We start from the raw sequence: 17,315 nt of genomic DNA on the forward strand, positions 1-17,315 counted from the left end.
ACCTTCTTCCTTTAGCAATAATATATTTGCATCTGACAACCATGACATGCCTTCTCTCCCACCTATCATGGATGATCAAGTATCTGTACTTGGTTTCCCGGAATCTCAACATGAGTTACTCTCTCTCCTAAATTCTTTCAAGAATGTTGTTTCGCTCCCTGGTGAACCTCTGGGCCACACAGACATCATCACTCGCACTGTTCACCTGATGCCTGAGTCCAGACCATCTTACACTCCCAGCTACAAGGTGCCACACAGCCGTTGTGTTCTGCTTGATGAAGCTGTGCAAGGTATGATACTTCAGGATGTAGTGGAACCTGCCTGTTCACCTCATAATGCTCCCTTGTTACTCTTTCCAAAGACACAAGGCAATTGGCGTGTCGTTGTCAACTTCAGGAAACTAAATGCATCTACCATTCCTGACCAGTGGCGGCTCGTCAATAGGGACTGCGAGACTGCAGCCCCCCCCTCAGTGGATTTCTAGGATTCACGAAAATAATGTTAATTTATTTATGTTTGACTATCATTCACATGAAAACACCAATTCTCATATGTTTATATGAAAAAAAAAATACTGCAAAACAATGAGGAAGTACGGAAACTATTTACTATTTAATGATACGAAAGCGGGGAGAAATGGGGGGAGGTTTCCCGGGCGGAATGGCGAGTGTGGACTGTGTCCAGCGCAGTCTTGTCTCGGCCGTTGTTGTGGCTAGGTGAGTATTCTTGCGTCGGTCTTATTTTCGATCGTGTTTTTCAATTTGTCAGGGATGATTTTAAAATATTATTGATCAGTGATGGCTTGTGCTCAATCTTGATTATCATAGATGGTGTAAAATCACAGAAACATCGTATAAAGTTTTTTTTTTTCTTTTCCCAGGTAGGCCTAGCAGTATTTTGTAAAATGGCACAAGAAGCAAAGGCGGTTTCTGCATTGAAAGAACTTGCACTTGAGATGATTTCAATAGAGAAGATTTCTATGAATAATATGCCAGGTTTAAATGAAAAAGTTATTGATCTGTTTGCACAAAACAGGAACAGGAGAATGGACTTTCTTTTCAAATAGCCTAAGCCAGCACTAAGGAAGTCAACCATTTACTGTTAGGATAAGACCTAAAGAATTAAATAATTATCTATCTATCTTTATAATCTATCAATCAGTGGTATGTTAAACAATAACAATAAAAGCATTTAAGATTTTATTTGAATGTGAGACAGCCCCCCCATCAGTAACAGTCACGAGCCGCCACTGTTCCTGACCATTATCCTATGCCGGGGTTAGGTGATCTTCTTCAGTCTCTCGGTGATTCAAATGCGGTATTTTCCACCCAGGATCCTTCCAAGTTGAATTAGAGGAAGCTTCACAGCCATATACTGCTTTCACTACCTCCTCTGGCCAACTCATGTTCAAACGTATGGCTCAAGGTCTACATAATTTGCCATTAACGTTTCAGAGATTGATGAATTCTATTCTCTCAGGTCTCATTGGTAAAAGTGTGTTCTGCTTCTTTGATAATGTTATCATTGCATCGAAGTCTTTACAGGACCATTTCACACACTGTCTCTCGTTCTGTCACACTTTCAAGCTGCTGGCTTAAAGATCAAACTCAACAAATGCTTGTTTCTCAAACATCAAGTCAAATTCCTTGGTCACAAAGTCAACAGAGATGGTATTCACACTTTAAATTACAAGGTAAATGTGAAAATTTTCCCTGTTCCTACTAATATCGATCAGATCAGATCATCCGTCTTGCTGGATTTTATCGCCAGCTCATCAAAAATTTCAGCCTTATCTTTCAACCTCTCACTCATTTGCTCAAGAAAAATGTTGCATTCATCTGGTCTGAAAAGGAGCAAGATGCCTTTGATCTTGTGTCAAGCACCAGTCTTTGCTTTTCCAAATTTTAAGAAAGATTTCATTTTATACACTGATGCTGCTGGCTTTGGAATCGGTGCTGTTCTCATGCAGAAAGATTCACTTGGTAAACATCACATATTAGCATATGTTAGCAGACTTCTCAACAAAGCAGAGCAAAATTATGATGTCACAAAATGTGAAAGTCTTGCCATGATCTGGACATTATGTCATTTCAGTGAATTCATCTTATGCTATAAAATTCATGTCCACACTGATCATTATGCTGTCACAAAGATCTTCAAAGGCAACAACTTCACAGGTCAATTTGCTCGCTGGCATCTCACTATTCAAGAATTTAATCCTACATTTTCATATATTCCTGGTAAGGCATACTCAGTGGCAGACGCACTATCACACAATGTTGCCGCTATCTCTGCCATCATAGACAATCTTGCCATGCCTACCATGGATGAGATAAGGAAAAATCAACATTCAGACGCCCTCTGTTCTAGTGTTGCTTATTACCTTGAATCTGGTGATGAGACAAATCTTCCTAAGTTGCAAGTGAGTGCTGCTGATACGTTTTTCATGCAAGACGGTCTCTTGTATAAGTTGAGTGATGTCTCTACTGACGATTCTAGTGAGCGTTTATCTCAGCTCGTGATACCTCATTCGCTAGTGAGTACTATACTTTACCAAGTTCACGAATCACCCCATGCAGGATATCCCCGTCAGGACATATGCTACACACAAGCAAAGCGATCATATTTCTGGCCGACTATGAGGAAAGATATCTTTCAACACTGTGCACTCTGTTCTCAGTGTACTTCACACCGTCCCTCACTGGCTCACAACAGTTCATCGTTTCCATACCCCATCACTTCTGCTCCTTGGGATTCAGTCCCTGTTGATCTGCTCAAACTTCCTTTTATGGAGAACGGTTATCAGTATCTTCTAGTTTGTGTGAATAGTTTCACTCACTTCACTATTCTTGTTGCTCTCAAAGACAAAACTGCTACTTCTGTTGGTTGCACAATCATTGACAACATAATTTGTCCTTATACCTCTCCTTGTGTCATTTTATCTGATAATGGTGCTGAATTCTGTCTTACAGGAGATTTGTAAGGAACTTCATATCAAGAAATGTAACATCATTCCTCACTCACCCAGTTCAAATGGCAAAGTAGAGCGTTGTAATAAACACGTTCTGTGTTACATAACAGAAACAAAGCATTCATGGGACAAATGGCTTCCTCAGATAGCTTGCTCTATCAACTCAGCAATCCACTCCACCATCAACGAGTCTCCACATTTCGTGCCGTTTGGTACTGACAAATGTCTTCCATATGAATTTCTCCACAGCGCACCACGTCCTGTCTACAACATGGATGACTACATCAAATGTCATCTCTGCGCTTTTCAGTTCACTCATAAGCTCATTCACGATCAACTCACTGCATCACAATCTGAGATGCTGCGAAAACAACATCATAGAGCAACAGATTCTTTCACTGAAGTCGGCGATATAGTCTTTGCCAGAGTTCATGATCACAACTCTAAACTAGATCCATTGTTCTTTGGGCCATACCGTGTAATCGGATCTCTCCATGGCCACAAAGTAAAAATTCTAGATCTCAAAATCTTAGGGGAACATATCGTCCATGTCGATCATTTGAAGCATGTGAACAAGGGATTTGATGATGAGTGTGCACATCAGGTATCATTAAGTTCTGATTTAATAGATCCTTCAAGCGACTCAAGCTTAACCACACACACCTTCTTACAGACTAAAACTTCTCTACTATTCCAAAGTTTAATCATTCCATTTCAATATCATATATATATATATATATATATATATATATATATATATATATATATATATATATATATATATATATATATATATATATATATCTTTACATATATGTATTGTACATGTATTATATTATCTTATATGTCTGTTAAGGTTCTCATTCTGTACTCTCTCTCTGATGTCATTTATTATCTGTTAATTGCTCCCATCTTACTGCTCTCTTTAATGTTATATCCAAATGCGAGGGTACATTTTTCGAGGGGGAAGGCATCTGTATCAGTCTCATTAACAATTATTATTATTATTATATATATGTATATTCACCGTTTCATACATCCATCCCACTTGCGTGTGTTCATATATTCATCCCAAGTGTGCCCATGTCCAGCCAGCCTATTCTATTTTAACCTTTCTCCGCCTTCTCTACCTCTCAAGGGAATTTCACACCTTCCAGTCCTAAGGGAAAACACTTGTGATTGCTCTCGGTCCCTCTGGCTGCTCATTGGCTAAGATAACGAGCTCTTCCATTGGCCCTTTCACCTCATTTCCTGGCATCTCATTGGTCATTTCTTCTCCCCAGAAACCAAAACATGATCCACTTAGCTCTGATAAATACAGCCCACGTGGTAGTGAGCTCTCAGTTCAGTTCAGAGTCGAGTCCCAGTCAGTCAGTCACTCAGTCACGAGCAGTCAGTCTTGGTCTCTCACTCAGTTTCGCTCAGTCACAGTCAGTCGTGAGAGACGTTGCTGACATCATTTCATATCACTTCAGAGAGAGAGAGAGAACAATCAATCGTCATGTTATAATCTTGTCTCGAATCAAGTGTGTATATTTTCTACTATTAAATCAAGAACTCTCATCATATGTGTCTTTTTACTCACACACACACCAACTATATCAACTTATACCCATGACCTCCAAGCTACCAGAAATACCAAGCTCACTACCGGTCCTCCATGCTACCAACACACCAAGCTCCTCATCTGATCCAACAGTGGCATCATCAACTGGGCAAGTGTAGTGCCGGGACGTAATATTAAGCTAATATAAGTAATATTAGGTTAATATAAGTAGAATTAAGTTAGTATAAGAATTAAAATTTAGTCGTTATTACATCATGCATACATCCCCGAGACATACATACAGACAGACAACATGTTGGCGCCCGCGGGAAATGGGTGATCGATTTTCTTTATGAATAAAGGCACTATTTTCATGCAAGGTATTAGCTTGTGGCTAGAATTTTTCACCTTGTTACTCAGAGGAACAAATACACCAACTCATGATATGAGTAAAGTAATGTAAACGTTTATTATACGATTGAAACCAATCATTTGCGAATTACTTTGAGGAAGAATCTGAAAACTACTGAGGTTCATGGCGTAGGGACGCCAGCCTGATTTCCTACTCAGAGAGATCTTGGCTTGCTTACATTACAGGTATGTCGCTCTAAGTTTGAAGTAATTACTATTCATATTTGTAGATATATTTTCTTATCAATACATTACTTAGAGAAATCTTGGCTAGCTTACACTACAGAGAGATCTTGGCTTGCTTACACTACAAGGAAGCCAGTGGATGTAAAGGAAAAGTCTGTGCGTCCCTCGTGTGTGTGTTTAGTTAGGTATACTTAATAGTGTGAGAACGGAGTGTTTAGTTCACGGATTATTAAGGTTGAGCAGTATTTCTCGTTATCATACGGGGACGTAGCCACCTGGTTCGGTCCTCGGAACGCTGATTAGGCTGTGTTATACCAGGGTTATAGAAAAATGTAATAAGGAGGTTGTTTATTCTTATGTAAGCACCAGTGAATTATTTTTCGAGTCACGTGTGTGAATAATACCACCCTCGCCAGGTGAATGAGACTGTACACTTATGTAATACCCAAACACTAATGCCCATTATTGTTATTGGTGAATGTGTGAGGTGTGTCAAGTGATTAGTTCTGCCAGTATTTACACTACTGTAATGAAATCTTCAGCGCTACTAAAAGGATACTTCATGCTACCTGATGTTATATGAATGACGTGTGAATTAGTATTAACGCTACCACAAGTGAAGGAAAAATAAAGACCATAAATCAGCGAGTGTAGATATTTCCTCACCAACTAGTTAGAAAAAAAAAATAATAATAAAATAATAATAATAATAATAATAATAATAATAATAATAATAAAAATAATAAATAACCCCTGGCTTTTGAGTGACACAAAGGGGGATAGCCATTACACAAGTACTTCATCTAAACTCAGAACAGTAGTAAAGTGGAGAGGCATCAAATTTTGAACAAGTGGTGATCGCATCAAATATCAAAACCGTTCTCAGTTTTTCTAGAATATTCTTGAACCTACTTTAGAATATTCTGAATCATTCTAGAAAATTCTTGATATTTCTACATATTTCTACTGTATTCTAGAAGGTTCTAGAATATTTTGGAAGTGTTTACATTGAATAGAATGTTCTCAAATGTTTTAAAACTTCTAAAAGTGTCTGGTAGAACATTTGGAAGATTTGAGATTTCTGAAATGTAAGCAAATTCTTTTAAATATGAGAAATTTCTTGCTAGATCTGGTCATTTAAAAAAATCTTATTAAAATTAAAAATCTTTAGAACACTTTATATTTTTCTTTCATTGTTTTAACTTACTTGCAACATTTCAAAAGCAATTAGAGAAGCAATTGAGATTTTGCAAAGGTCTTTACCTGACATGAAAACTAATAATAACCCATACTATAATGAAAAAAAAAATGTAAATTCATTGTTCTAACCACAAAAGCAAAGTTTTAGGATCAAAATAACTTTTTTTTCTATTTTGTTTAGATGGAAATAACTGGAAAATTATGGTTTAGGGTCAAGGACAAGAAAAAGATGAAATTTTGTTACATAGTGTTATTAGCAATTATGGAGCAAGAGGAAAGTGTGATGCAGGGAGCTGGTCTATCAGCTCTTCAGGTCACAGGTCATTCACATGGGTGAGAGCAAGGCCCCTTGTCCAACTGTTCAGATTCTGCCATGTTAAGGGAACGTTCTATCCCATATATCACTTCTTCAGACCTGTTCCATTTCATCACCTGTGCAAATACAAGACACTCTGCAGAGTATTCTAGCATGAATTAGTTGTATTAGTCATGACTTCACACTGCATTATACCTGAACATTGTACCTGAACACAATGCTGTGTTGAAAGTCGTGGCCCAGGACAGGAAGGCCATTCAGACACTTTTACCTGCCCTGCCAGAATGCCACACGCCGCTGGAAAGCTTGCCTGTTCCACGCTCATTGTAAGTAAATGGATTGGAAGTGGCATGGAAGGTGATTGGTCGGGAGAGCAGCATTGGCCAATCACGGAGGGACTGACATTAAATAAGGAGCTGTGGCAGCCCCCAAGAGAGAGCAAGCACCAGTTTTCCGCCTACACAACACCTGTGCGACAGTCTGCAATACACTATCCTTGTGTTACGCAATGACGCTAATCGTCTTCCGCAGCCTCAGAGCATGTTGTGAGGATCGTGTTCCCTGGTAGTTTGAGACAGCGAGTACCAGACACTGAGGTGTGTGCGTGTGACGCCTGCGTATTTTGTTATGGTGTGGACCACCGGAGGAGACAGCTGTGCGATGCTGTTGGCAAGCTGTGACTCTAGTGTTGTAGCGGGACACAAGTCACCGCTCCTAGCACTCCGTTTTCTGTTAATTTATCACCCTTCCGTTTTCACTCTCTCTACTGCACAAGCTTTTGTCTTTCATATCTTTTTCATCACTTTATACATTTCTCTTACTTGTCACATTCTTTGCACGCTCTTTGACACATGTGTTACACATCTTCTCAACACATCATATTACTCCTTTCTTCACACAGACATACACACACACATACACTTTCTTTTTCCATAATTTTGTATATATCATTTATTTTATGTTAAGTAATTTTTGTATATATTGTTCATATTTTTACCTGAGAGGATGGTGCTTGCGCGGCTACAGTGGCGCGTGGGGCCCTCTCACCCACATGTGTTCGGCTACACCCGCGGAGTGAGCACGGCAGACAGCATCCTCGCCCTGCTGACCCAAATTGACCACCGCCCCGCCGTCATCGTCTTCATCGACCTCGAGAAGGCGTTCGAGCTAGCCAGCCCTCACGCCATCCTCGACGCACTCGTGCGGAAAGGGGTGCGAGGAAGGCTGCTGGCCTGGCTCCGCGACTACCTGCAGCGCCGCCGCGCCAGGGTTAGGTTCCAGGGCCTGAGGTCGACCTTCAAGGTACTTGAGAACGGGACGCCCCAGGGCGGCATCCTCAGCCCTCTACTGTTCAACCTGCTGATGGAACAGCTAGTGGCACTGCCTTTCCACGCTGGCACCGTCCTGCTGAGCTACGCCGATGACCTCGCCCTCGTCGTCACCGGAAGGGGCAACAAGCTCAGGAGGACGCAGCAGGCACTCGACCTCATCAGCGGGAAATGCCAGGACCTGGGGCTCAAGATCTCGGCAGAGAAGTCCCGGGCCATGATGGTGAAGGCGGCAGATCCAACCTGGCAGCTCCGCGTCCAGGGAGTTGAGCTGGCATGGACCAACTCCTACCAGTACCTCGGTGTGTGGGTGGACAAGCGGCTGTCCTTCACAGCCCACGCCGCCTACCTGAGGGAGAGGACGCAGTCTAGGCTGAACGTGATGCGGGCCATGACGCGAATCAGCGCGGGCGCCACTTTTTCCGTCCTGCGCCAGTACTACGTGCACGCTGTTCGCTCGCTGGTGGATTACAGCGCCCCCGTCCTCATAGCACTCTCTCCAAACCAGCAGGAGCGGATCGAGGTGCTACAAAACACCGCAATGAGGACCATGCTGGGGGCACCGAGGTGGTCCAGCGCATGCGTCATGCAGAGCGAGACCAGACTGGTACCCCTCACCACCAGGGTACAGCAGATCACGGCCTGCCGCGTAGCGAGGGTGCTGCAGCGTGACGCGGAGGGAGTGACACAGAGGAGACTAAGGCTGGCGGGGACGCAGGGTGCCGAATCTCTCCGCCGCAACCCGTGGCTGCTGCAGTGCACGCTGGCTACCCACAACCTGGCTCGCATGGAGAACTGGCCACAGGCGGACCTCCCTGCCCCCACCTTCCGCGCCCCACCCCCGTGGGAGCCACCCGCGGCAGAGTTCTCCGCCACACAGCTGCCCGCCAGCAAGGCGCTCTGCGCCGTGGAGGAGATGCGGCAGCACGCCTTCATGGCCATGGCGCAGGTCACCGAGCCAGACAGTGTTGTGTACTACACCGACGGCTCGGCTGACCCTGACAGCGGAAGGACGGGCGCTGCTGCCATCACCAGAGGGGCCGAGGTGTGTGAGAGGACTCCCGACCACTGCTCCACCCTGCAGACAGAACTGGTGGCCATCCTGCTGGCCCTGGAGCACGCTCAACACCGGCGGGAGCGCACCGTGGTGCTCCACACCGACTCCAGAACGGGGCTACAGGCTCTACAACAGCCGTATCCCAGCGACAACGTGGGCCTCGTCACCGCCATCCTGGGTAGCCTCCAGAGCCTCGCCGCGCAGGGGCGGCGGGTGAGGCTCAACTGGATACCCAGCCACGTGGGAGTACGAGGCAACGAGGCTGCTGACGCAGCCGCCAAGAGAGCTGCTAGTGGCCCCCAGGTGACAAGGCATGTGCCGCCCAGCCTGAGCCAAGTGAGGGCGCGAGCCAGGCTCGCCGCAACCAAGCGCGCCCGCCACACGCACCGGCAGCTGGAAACAAGGAAGAGACAGGCAGCTTGGTACGCCTCCGCCACTGGCTACCAGTCGTTGGACGCCTCCCAGCAGCAGCCCAGAGCAGACGGCGTGTTGCTGCAACGCGTAAGGCTGGGCTACTGCACCAGGGAACAGCTGTACGACGACTTTCGGGGGCAGGAGTGCGACCACTGCGGGAGGCACAGCCGCCACCCGCTAGTGCACTACCTACTGTCCTGTCCGGCCACCGCCGCCCTCAGACCAACGCCGCCACCACCGGCCCATCCTGTAGGCGGTGATCTCCTCAGCAGCCGCGAGGCCAGGGCTGCCCTCATCGTCCGCCACACGCCCACAGACCTGATGCTGCGAGTTCTCAGGGCAGCGCCCCCGCCCCGCTGAACAGGTCGCAGCTCCTTTCCTGACCGGCGAGCAGCACTCCTCGCCGCGCCACCGCACCGCCCACCACCGGGACCCAAGACTCCCCCACCTGCGGGCTGGTGCCCGCTTTGTGTATTATGTACATTCATGTATATTTTTTCCTTTGTGCAATATGTATATATGTATATGTTGACATAATACTCAATAAACCTTTAATAATTAAACCTGAATAAACAGAGAATACCCAGGCTAAGTTTCCTTTGCCAGAGCTACACTGCTATGACACTGGAAATTGTTACCCTTCAAGGACTAAACACTGCTATGACCAAGAGTCATAGTTGGGAGCCTAAACTTCTCGCTTGAGCAACTTCCGGGCGGCCAAGTAGCACCTCACCTTCGCTACAGTGTGCTGTTCTTTGCCACTGTACTGTGAGGTGGGACACGCTTCCCAGCAATAGAGATGCTCTGCTGGATGAGGTCTGGTGGTACGAGCCTTACATGTACTGTAGCGTGTTAGTGTGCCTCATCTCCTGTGGTACTGCTCTGTGCGGGTAATAAAAACAGGAGTGCCAGTGAGACTACGAGTATTTTGTTGCCCTTCCCTCTCTCAGTAGTCTGTTGAGTCCAGACAGATGCAGCATGTGTGTGTGCCTAGCCCCCACTAGCCAAACAAACCTGACAACAACAGCAGTTGTGGTTTCCTGTTGTGTGTGCTAGCCGCCCTGGGCTGCTGCAGTGGAAGTGTGTACCTGACCACGCCTGAAGGCTGCAAGGGGTGTGCACAACAGTTTGGTGTCAAGGAATGGGATTCCTGAAGCTGCTATGGCGTCACAACAGTTTGGTGTCAGGAGACTGGGATTTGTGAGCTGTGCAGCTGATACTTTAGCTGGTATAGGTGCTGGGAAAGCGACCACGGTGTCTGTCCAGCGTTCCCAGATTTCTGTCGAAATTATCGTACACACCCAACAAAAATTATCTTATTTTGAGATAGATTATCGTACACTAACATTCACCTGTCTACTTTTTGTCAGCTGCCAAATACCACAAAATATACCATTGGCACACCAGACACCAATAAGTTTTTGTTAGGCATTTAATATGGGTTCTGAAAAGCATTGCATATTATGAGAGGCTATCGTATACTCACCATTTTATAGGTCGATGGCTGAATCACTGTGAATTTCTGGATAGTTTGGGTCACTTTCTACACCAGTTGGAAAAAGTGCTTGGAAAGTCATGCTCATTATTATGCTCCTGAATGGTTGGAATGAGATGCAGTTACAGTTTCATTTGCTTCTTACAGATTGTTTTGCTAAAATAATGTCTCTTACTGATTCTGTTTTGAGTTTATTTTTGTCTTTAGTTCTCATTCTACTTATGTCCGAGAAACATCTTTCGCAATCTGCACTTGCATGGGAAAATGAAAGGTATGCTAGTGCAAAGTCAGACACGCACTTGTATTTTGAACATCACTCGCTATCCAAAATCAGTCTTATCTCACCCCAAAACAGATCATGAACTTTATCTTTTACTTTTTCCATTTCCTTGCCCTCACTAATGATGTTTTCTGGGAGAACTTGGAACTCAAGCTTCCTCCATTCGTCATCCAGTTACTGCAGTGTGGCATCATCTCCAGCAATTATGCCGCTTCCATGCCCCCCACACGCAGGTGCAGCCAGCGATGCTATGAAAGAAGAGGGTTGCCAGCCCTGGTAAGTTCTGTGGTGCCTCCTGAAAGTGTGGTCGGTGTGGCCACCGTTGGAATGAGTGCTGGAGTGGACGGAAGACGCGCTTGCTGGTTAACTTGTGTGCTCATTCCCCTCCCAGGGCCTGCTGTTGGAACTGTGGACAGTCAGGCCACTGCTGCAATTCCTGTCAATAGCTGAAGGACACTGTGTTAGTGGGGGTAAATGCAGCCAGGCTGGGGACACAGGCAGCTCCTCTGCCGAGTCTTCCCAGGCCCTCCTCTGTGTAAGATGCCGCTGTGCCGCTGCACCACCGGTCCAGGTGGCTGGTGCAGTGGACAGCCATCCATGTGGTCTCGTGGTGGATAACGGCATTGAGAGGACATTCGCCAGGGAGAAGGTGTTGGCAGCTCAAGATCCTCCTGTGTCAGGCCGGCAGTTGTGTAGTGTCACTGGCCACTGTGTGACTCTCCACATCCCTGTGACATCCAAGTGGGTGACCCCGTGGATCACATCAAAGAGGAGGTGCCAGTCTACATCACCGACATGGAAGAACCCTGCTTGCTGAGGCTGGATTTCCTGGTTCAGAGTGCAGCCTGTATCAACTTCGGGAGGATGACGATGAAGGAACGCGGTGAAGAGGTGCCTTTGCTCCCGTTAGGTGCTGCTGAACAGGTGGAGGGTCCTGTAGCAGGTCCTGCTGTGAATGAGGAAAGACTGGGGCTGTGATGGAAGGAGAGAATGGAAACGTCACCTCACCAGCCCGAGCACGCGAGACCAGTGAACAGCAGCCCAAATGGAGCAAGCAGTGGCATGGATGAGATGGAGTGCACACTGCCTACTCACTTGGTGGATTTAGCAGCGAGAAGTGCCACCAAGCTGATCCCTGGCCAGGTGTGGAAGATGGAGAAATTGCTGGTGGAGTATGCAGATGTGTTTCGTTGAGGTAACCATGACCTCGGCCGTACATCACAGGTTCAGCGCTTGACACAGCTGACAGCAAACTGATCAAGCAGCCTCACCAAAGTGTTTCACTAACCAAAAGGGAAGAGATGCAATGCATGGTGACGAGATGGCAGCACAGGGAGTAGTGAAGCATTCGGAAAATCCATGGTCGTCGCCGGTGGTTCTGGTAAGTAAGAAGGACGGCACCAGGCGCTTCTGCATGGATTACAGGGCACTGAACGATGTCATGGTGAAGGACTCTTACCCTCTGCCCAGGATTGATGACACCCTGGACGCTCTGGCTGGTGTGAAATGGTTGTCTACCCTGGATCTCAAGTCATAGTACCACCAAGTCATGATGGCAGAGGCAGATAAGCAGAAAACGGCGTTCTCCTTCGGCCAGGGGTTGTGGCAATTCTGTGTGATGCCATTTGGACTATGCAATATCCTGGGGTGCTTCGAGCGCCTGATGGAGAAGGTGCTGGTGGGGCTGCAGTAAAAATCCACCCTATGGTCTGATCATTTTGAATTGAGCATTTAGGCGTTGTACTTTCTGGGGATTCCCTGGCTTACAGTGCTGCCAAACATTGTACTGGACCAATTATCAGATTAGAGCATACGTGTCGCTGATAACCTAGCTCCCCACACACCACCTCTCTCTCTCTCTCTCTCTCTCTCTCTGCATATACAATCTACATTTCATGCAAATTTACTTCTATCAGAGATCTATACTTGCCTATGAATCATTGGAATTTGAGAAAAATCTGCCTGTCGGTCAGTCAAGCTGTCCCCCACCCCACTCTCTCTCTCTCTCTCTCTCTCTCTCTCTCTCTCTCTCTCTCTCTCTCTCTCTCTCTCTCTCTCTCTCTCTCTCTCTCTCTCTCTCCCCATTGTGAATTTCATTTAAATGTGATAGGTTTCCTTTTAGATATGATATTTCCCTTAAACTATGATGTTATATTTTTATTCTTTAGTTTAGCATTGGTGGCTTTCATTGTTCGGGCAACAGCTCTTGAGGAATCAAGTAATGGCCCTTTATTAACCTTTTCTTCCAAAAGTACTTATTTACTGAGTAAATAAGTTCTTTTTCTCATCTGTGAAGGTGATAAGAGCAGGCAGAAGTGATAGCTTCCATCCTGGCTGGCGGCACGAGAAGAGGTGACCATGAATTAACATGACTGACCATGTGACCTCACTTGGTCACCCATGGAGACTTGACAACGCCTGGAGGAAACGCTGCCAAGTATTGTGGTGTTTGCAAAAAAACAACAAGTATCATTAAAAAAAAACATATTGCACTAGCTTGCCTTTTTTAGAGCATCACAGTGTATATATACTACAACACCATTCAATTTTGAGGTAAGACATGAGGTACTTGACATGAGGTGTGCCTTGGTATAAATGTGGCAGGCCTGCAGACCGGGGAATCCCCAGAAAGGACAATGCCTAAACACTCAATTCAAAATGGTCAGACCATAGTCTACCTCAATGATGTCCTGGTGTTTGCAAGGACATATGAGGAGCTAGAAAGGCTGGAGGAGGTACTGCACCACCTGCGGGAGGTGAACCTGAAGCTGAGCCCCAAGAAATGCACCTTCCGGCATGAAGTCCCTTTCCTTGGGCACGTGGTAGGGCAAGGCAGTGTACACACGGACCTCACCAAGGTGTTGGCTGTTGTGGAGTGGCCCGTCTCAATGTCACGTTTGTGGAGGGCTTCGCCATCCTCACTGCACCCTTGAATTGGCTGACCAGGAAGAATGCCTGTTTCATCTGGGATGAAGTGTGCCAGAGCGCCTTTGATGGCCTGAAGGCAGTGCTGACAAGTGCTTCAATGCTGCTGTTTTCTGACCCCATTCTCCTGTTCCTGCTACACACCGATGCTAATGCTGAGAACATCGGGGTGGTGCTGTCACAAGTGAAGAAAGGGAAGGAGTATATCCTGGCTTACTACAGTGCCAAGTTCAGCAAGCCAGAACAAGACTACTACATAAGCAGGAAGGAGTTACTGGCAGTAGTGCGGAGTCTGGCCCACTTCCACTCCTACCTCTACGGGGCTGAGTTTGACACTTTTTTTTTTTTATGTAGGAAGGACACTGGCCAAGGGCAACAAAAATCCAAAAAAAAAAATATGCCCACTGAAATGCCAGTCCCATAAAATGGTCAAAGCAGTGGTCAAAAATTGATGAATAAGTGTCTTGAAACCTCCCTCTTGAAGGAATTCAAGTCATAGAAAGGTGGAAATACAGAAGCAGGCAAAAAAAAAAAATATGCCCACTGAAATGCCAGTCCCATAAAATGGTCAAAGCAGTGGTCAAAAATTGATGAATAAGTGTCTTGAAACCTCCCTCTTGAAGGAATTCAAGTCATAGAAAGGTGGAAATACAGAAGCAGGCAGGGAGCTCCAGAGTTTACCAGAAAAAGGGATGAATGATTGAGAATACTGGTTAACTCTTGCGTTAGAGAGGTGGACAGAATAGGGGTGAGAGAAAGAAGAAAGTCTTGTGCAGCGAGGCTGCGGGAGGAGGGGAGGCATGCAGTTAGCAAGATCAGAAGAGCAGTTAGCATGAAAATAGCAGTAGAAGACAGCTAGATATGCAACATTGCGGCAGTGAGAGAGAGGCTGAAGACAGTCAGTTAGAGGAGAGGAGTTGATGAGACGAAAAGCTTTTGATTCCACCCTGTCTAGAAGAGCAGTATGAGTGGAACCCCCCCAGACATGTGAAGCATACTCTATACATGGACGGATAAGGCCCTTGTACAGAGTTAGCAGCTGGGGGGTGGGGGGGTGGCGAAGATATCTCAGAACACCTAACTTCATAGAAGCTGTTTTAGCTAGAGATGAGATGTGAAGTTTCCAGTTCAGATTATAAGTAAAGGACAGACCGAGGATGTTCAGTGTAGAAGAGGGAGACAGTTGAGTGTCATTGAAGAAGAGGGGATAGTTGTCTGGAAGGTTGTGTCAAGTTGATAGATGGAGGAATTGAGTTTTTGAGGCATTGAACAATACCAAGTTTGCTCTGCCCCAATCAGAAATTTTAGAAAGATCAGAAGTCAAGCGTTCTGTGGCTTCCCTGCATGAAATGTTTACCTCCTGAAGGGTTGGACGTCTATGAAAAGACGTGGAAAAGTGCAGGGTGGTATCATCAGCATAGGAGTGGATAGGACAAGAAATTTGGTTTAGAAGATCATTAATGAATAATAAGAAGAGTGGGAGACAGGACAGAACCCTGAGGAACACCACTGTTAATAGATTTAGGAGAAGAACAGTGACCGTCTACCACAGCAGCAATAGAACGGCCAGAAAGGAAACTTGAGATGAAGTTACAGAGAGAAGGATAGAAGCTATAGCAGGGTAGTCTGGAAATCAAAGCTTTGTGCCAGACTCTGTCAAAAGCTTTTGATATGTCCAAGGCAACAGCAAAAGTTTCACCAAAATCTCTAAAAGAGGATGGATGACCAAGACTCAGTAAGGAAAGCCAGATGATCACCAGTAGAGCGGCTTCAACGGAACCCATACTGGCGATCAGATAGAAGGTTGTGAAGTGATAGATGTTTAAGAATCTTCCTGTTGAGGATAGATTCAAAAACTTTAGATAGGCAGGAAATTAAAGCAATAGGACGGTGTTTGAGGGATTAGAACGGTCACCCTTTTTAGGAACAGGTTGAATGTAGGCAAACTCCCAGCAAGAAGGAAAGGTAGATGTTGACAGACAGAGCTGAAAGAGTTTGACTAGGCAAGGTGCAAGCATAGAGGCACAGTTTCGGAGAACAATAGGAGGGACCCCATCAGATCCATAAGCCTTCCGAGGGTTTAGGCCAGCGAGGGCATGGAAAACATCAAGAGTTCTCAAGATGGCTGGGCTACCTGGTGGAGTACATCTGGTGGAGTACACCTAATGTGTGATGCATTGGCCGGGGCGGATTCATGGTAACGTGGACAGCTTGAGCCATCAACCTTGTGAGCCAGGGCGCTTGCACTGCTCCAGATGTGAAGAAGCTGTTATCCATTGCTGCCTGCAAGTGAAAGGTGGACCCAGCAAGGCCAGCCAGCGGTGGAGGGATGTGCAGCAACAAGACCCTAACCTTGCCCCAGTGATCGCGGTGGCTGGAGAAGGGCGAGCAGTCAGGCAAGGAGGAATTGTCGCTGGAGAGTCCTGTCACGAAGGCTCTGGTAGAGCAGTGGATGATGCCGAGACTGCAGGATGGCATGCAGCCATGGAGGAGTGTGCCTGGTTGCTGGTGGTTCCCCTCTCCCTCTGTGTTCAGCTGCTTGAGGAAGTTCATGATGGTGTCTGATGGGTACATTAGACAAAAGAAGACTCTCTGCCGCCTTCATCAGCGTGTGTACTTGGTCAGCATGAAATAGGACATAGAGGAGTGGTGCAAGTTATGGCGCACCTGTGCTGCCAAGAAAGGTACACGTGCCCCACACCAGCTTTGTCAGCCTGGTGCGCTCATGACAGTGGATATTGCCAAACCACTGCCTTGCATGCCTCGAGGTAACCACTACATTCTGGTGGCCATGGGCTACTTCTACAACTGTCCAATCAAGGCCGAGAGTTTGAGTCTCAGATATTCAAGCAGTGCTGAGTTGTTGGGGTGTACAAGATTTGCACTACACCTCTCCGCCCCCAAAGTGATGGCATGGTTGAATATTTCAATAGGACGCTGGCTGAGGATCAGACCAAGTACTGCAGTTCGGACTAGCAGGATTGGGACCTGTGGTTGCTTTTCGCCTTGATGGCATACCAGTCGGCGCAACAAGGTGCCACAGACTACACTCTGGCCCAGATAATGTTTGGCCGGGAGATGTATTTGCCACTTGGCCACAGGACGATCACTGGGGGGAGGAGTTGCTAGGGACAACACCTGAGTTTGTAGCTGAGTTACAGAGGCGGATGGACACTACACGGCAAC

General features: G+C 46.2%; 1 protein-coding gene across 1 annotated transcript; it reads left to right on the top strand.

Moving 5' to 3' along the window:
• Positions 1-7,635: 7,635 nt before the first annotated feature.
• Positions 7,636-9,789, top strand: LOC135109353 (uncharacterized). Its single transcript, XM_064020743.1, has one exon. The coding sequence runs from the start codon at positions 7,636-7,638 to the stop codon at positions 9,787-9,789; it is 2,154 nt and encodes a 717-aa protein (XP_063876813.1).
• Positions 9,790-17,315: the final 7,526 nt, after the last annotated feature.

This window comes from Scylla paramamosain, chromosome 18 (assembly GCF_035594125.1).
Source record: "Scylla paramamosain isolate STU-SP2022 chromosome 18, ASM3559412v1, whole genome shotgun sequence".
NCBI lineage: Eukaryota > Metazoa > Arthropoda > Malacostraca > Decapoda > Portunidae > Scylla > Scylla paramamosain.

What these genes read in the sequence shown, in the direction of transcription:
- LOC135109353 (XM_064020743.1), top strand. Translation starts at nt 7,636, where the DNA reads ATGGTGCTTGCGCGGCTACAGTGGCGCGTGGGGCCCTCTCACCCACAT.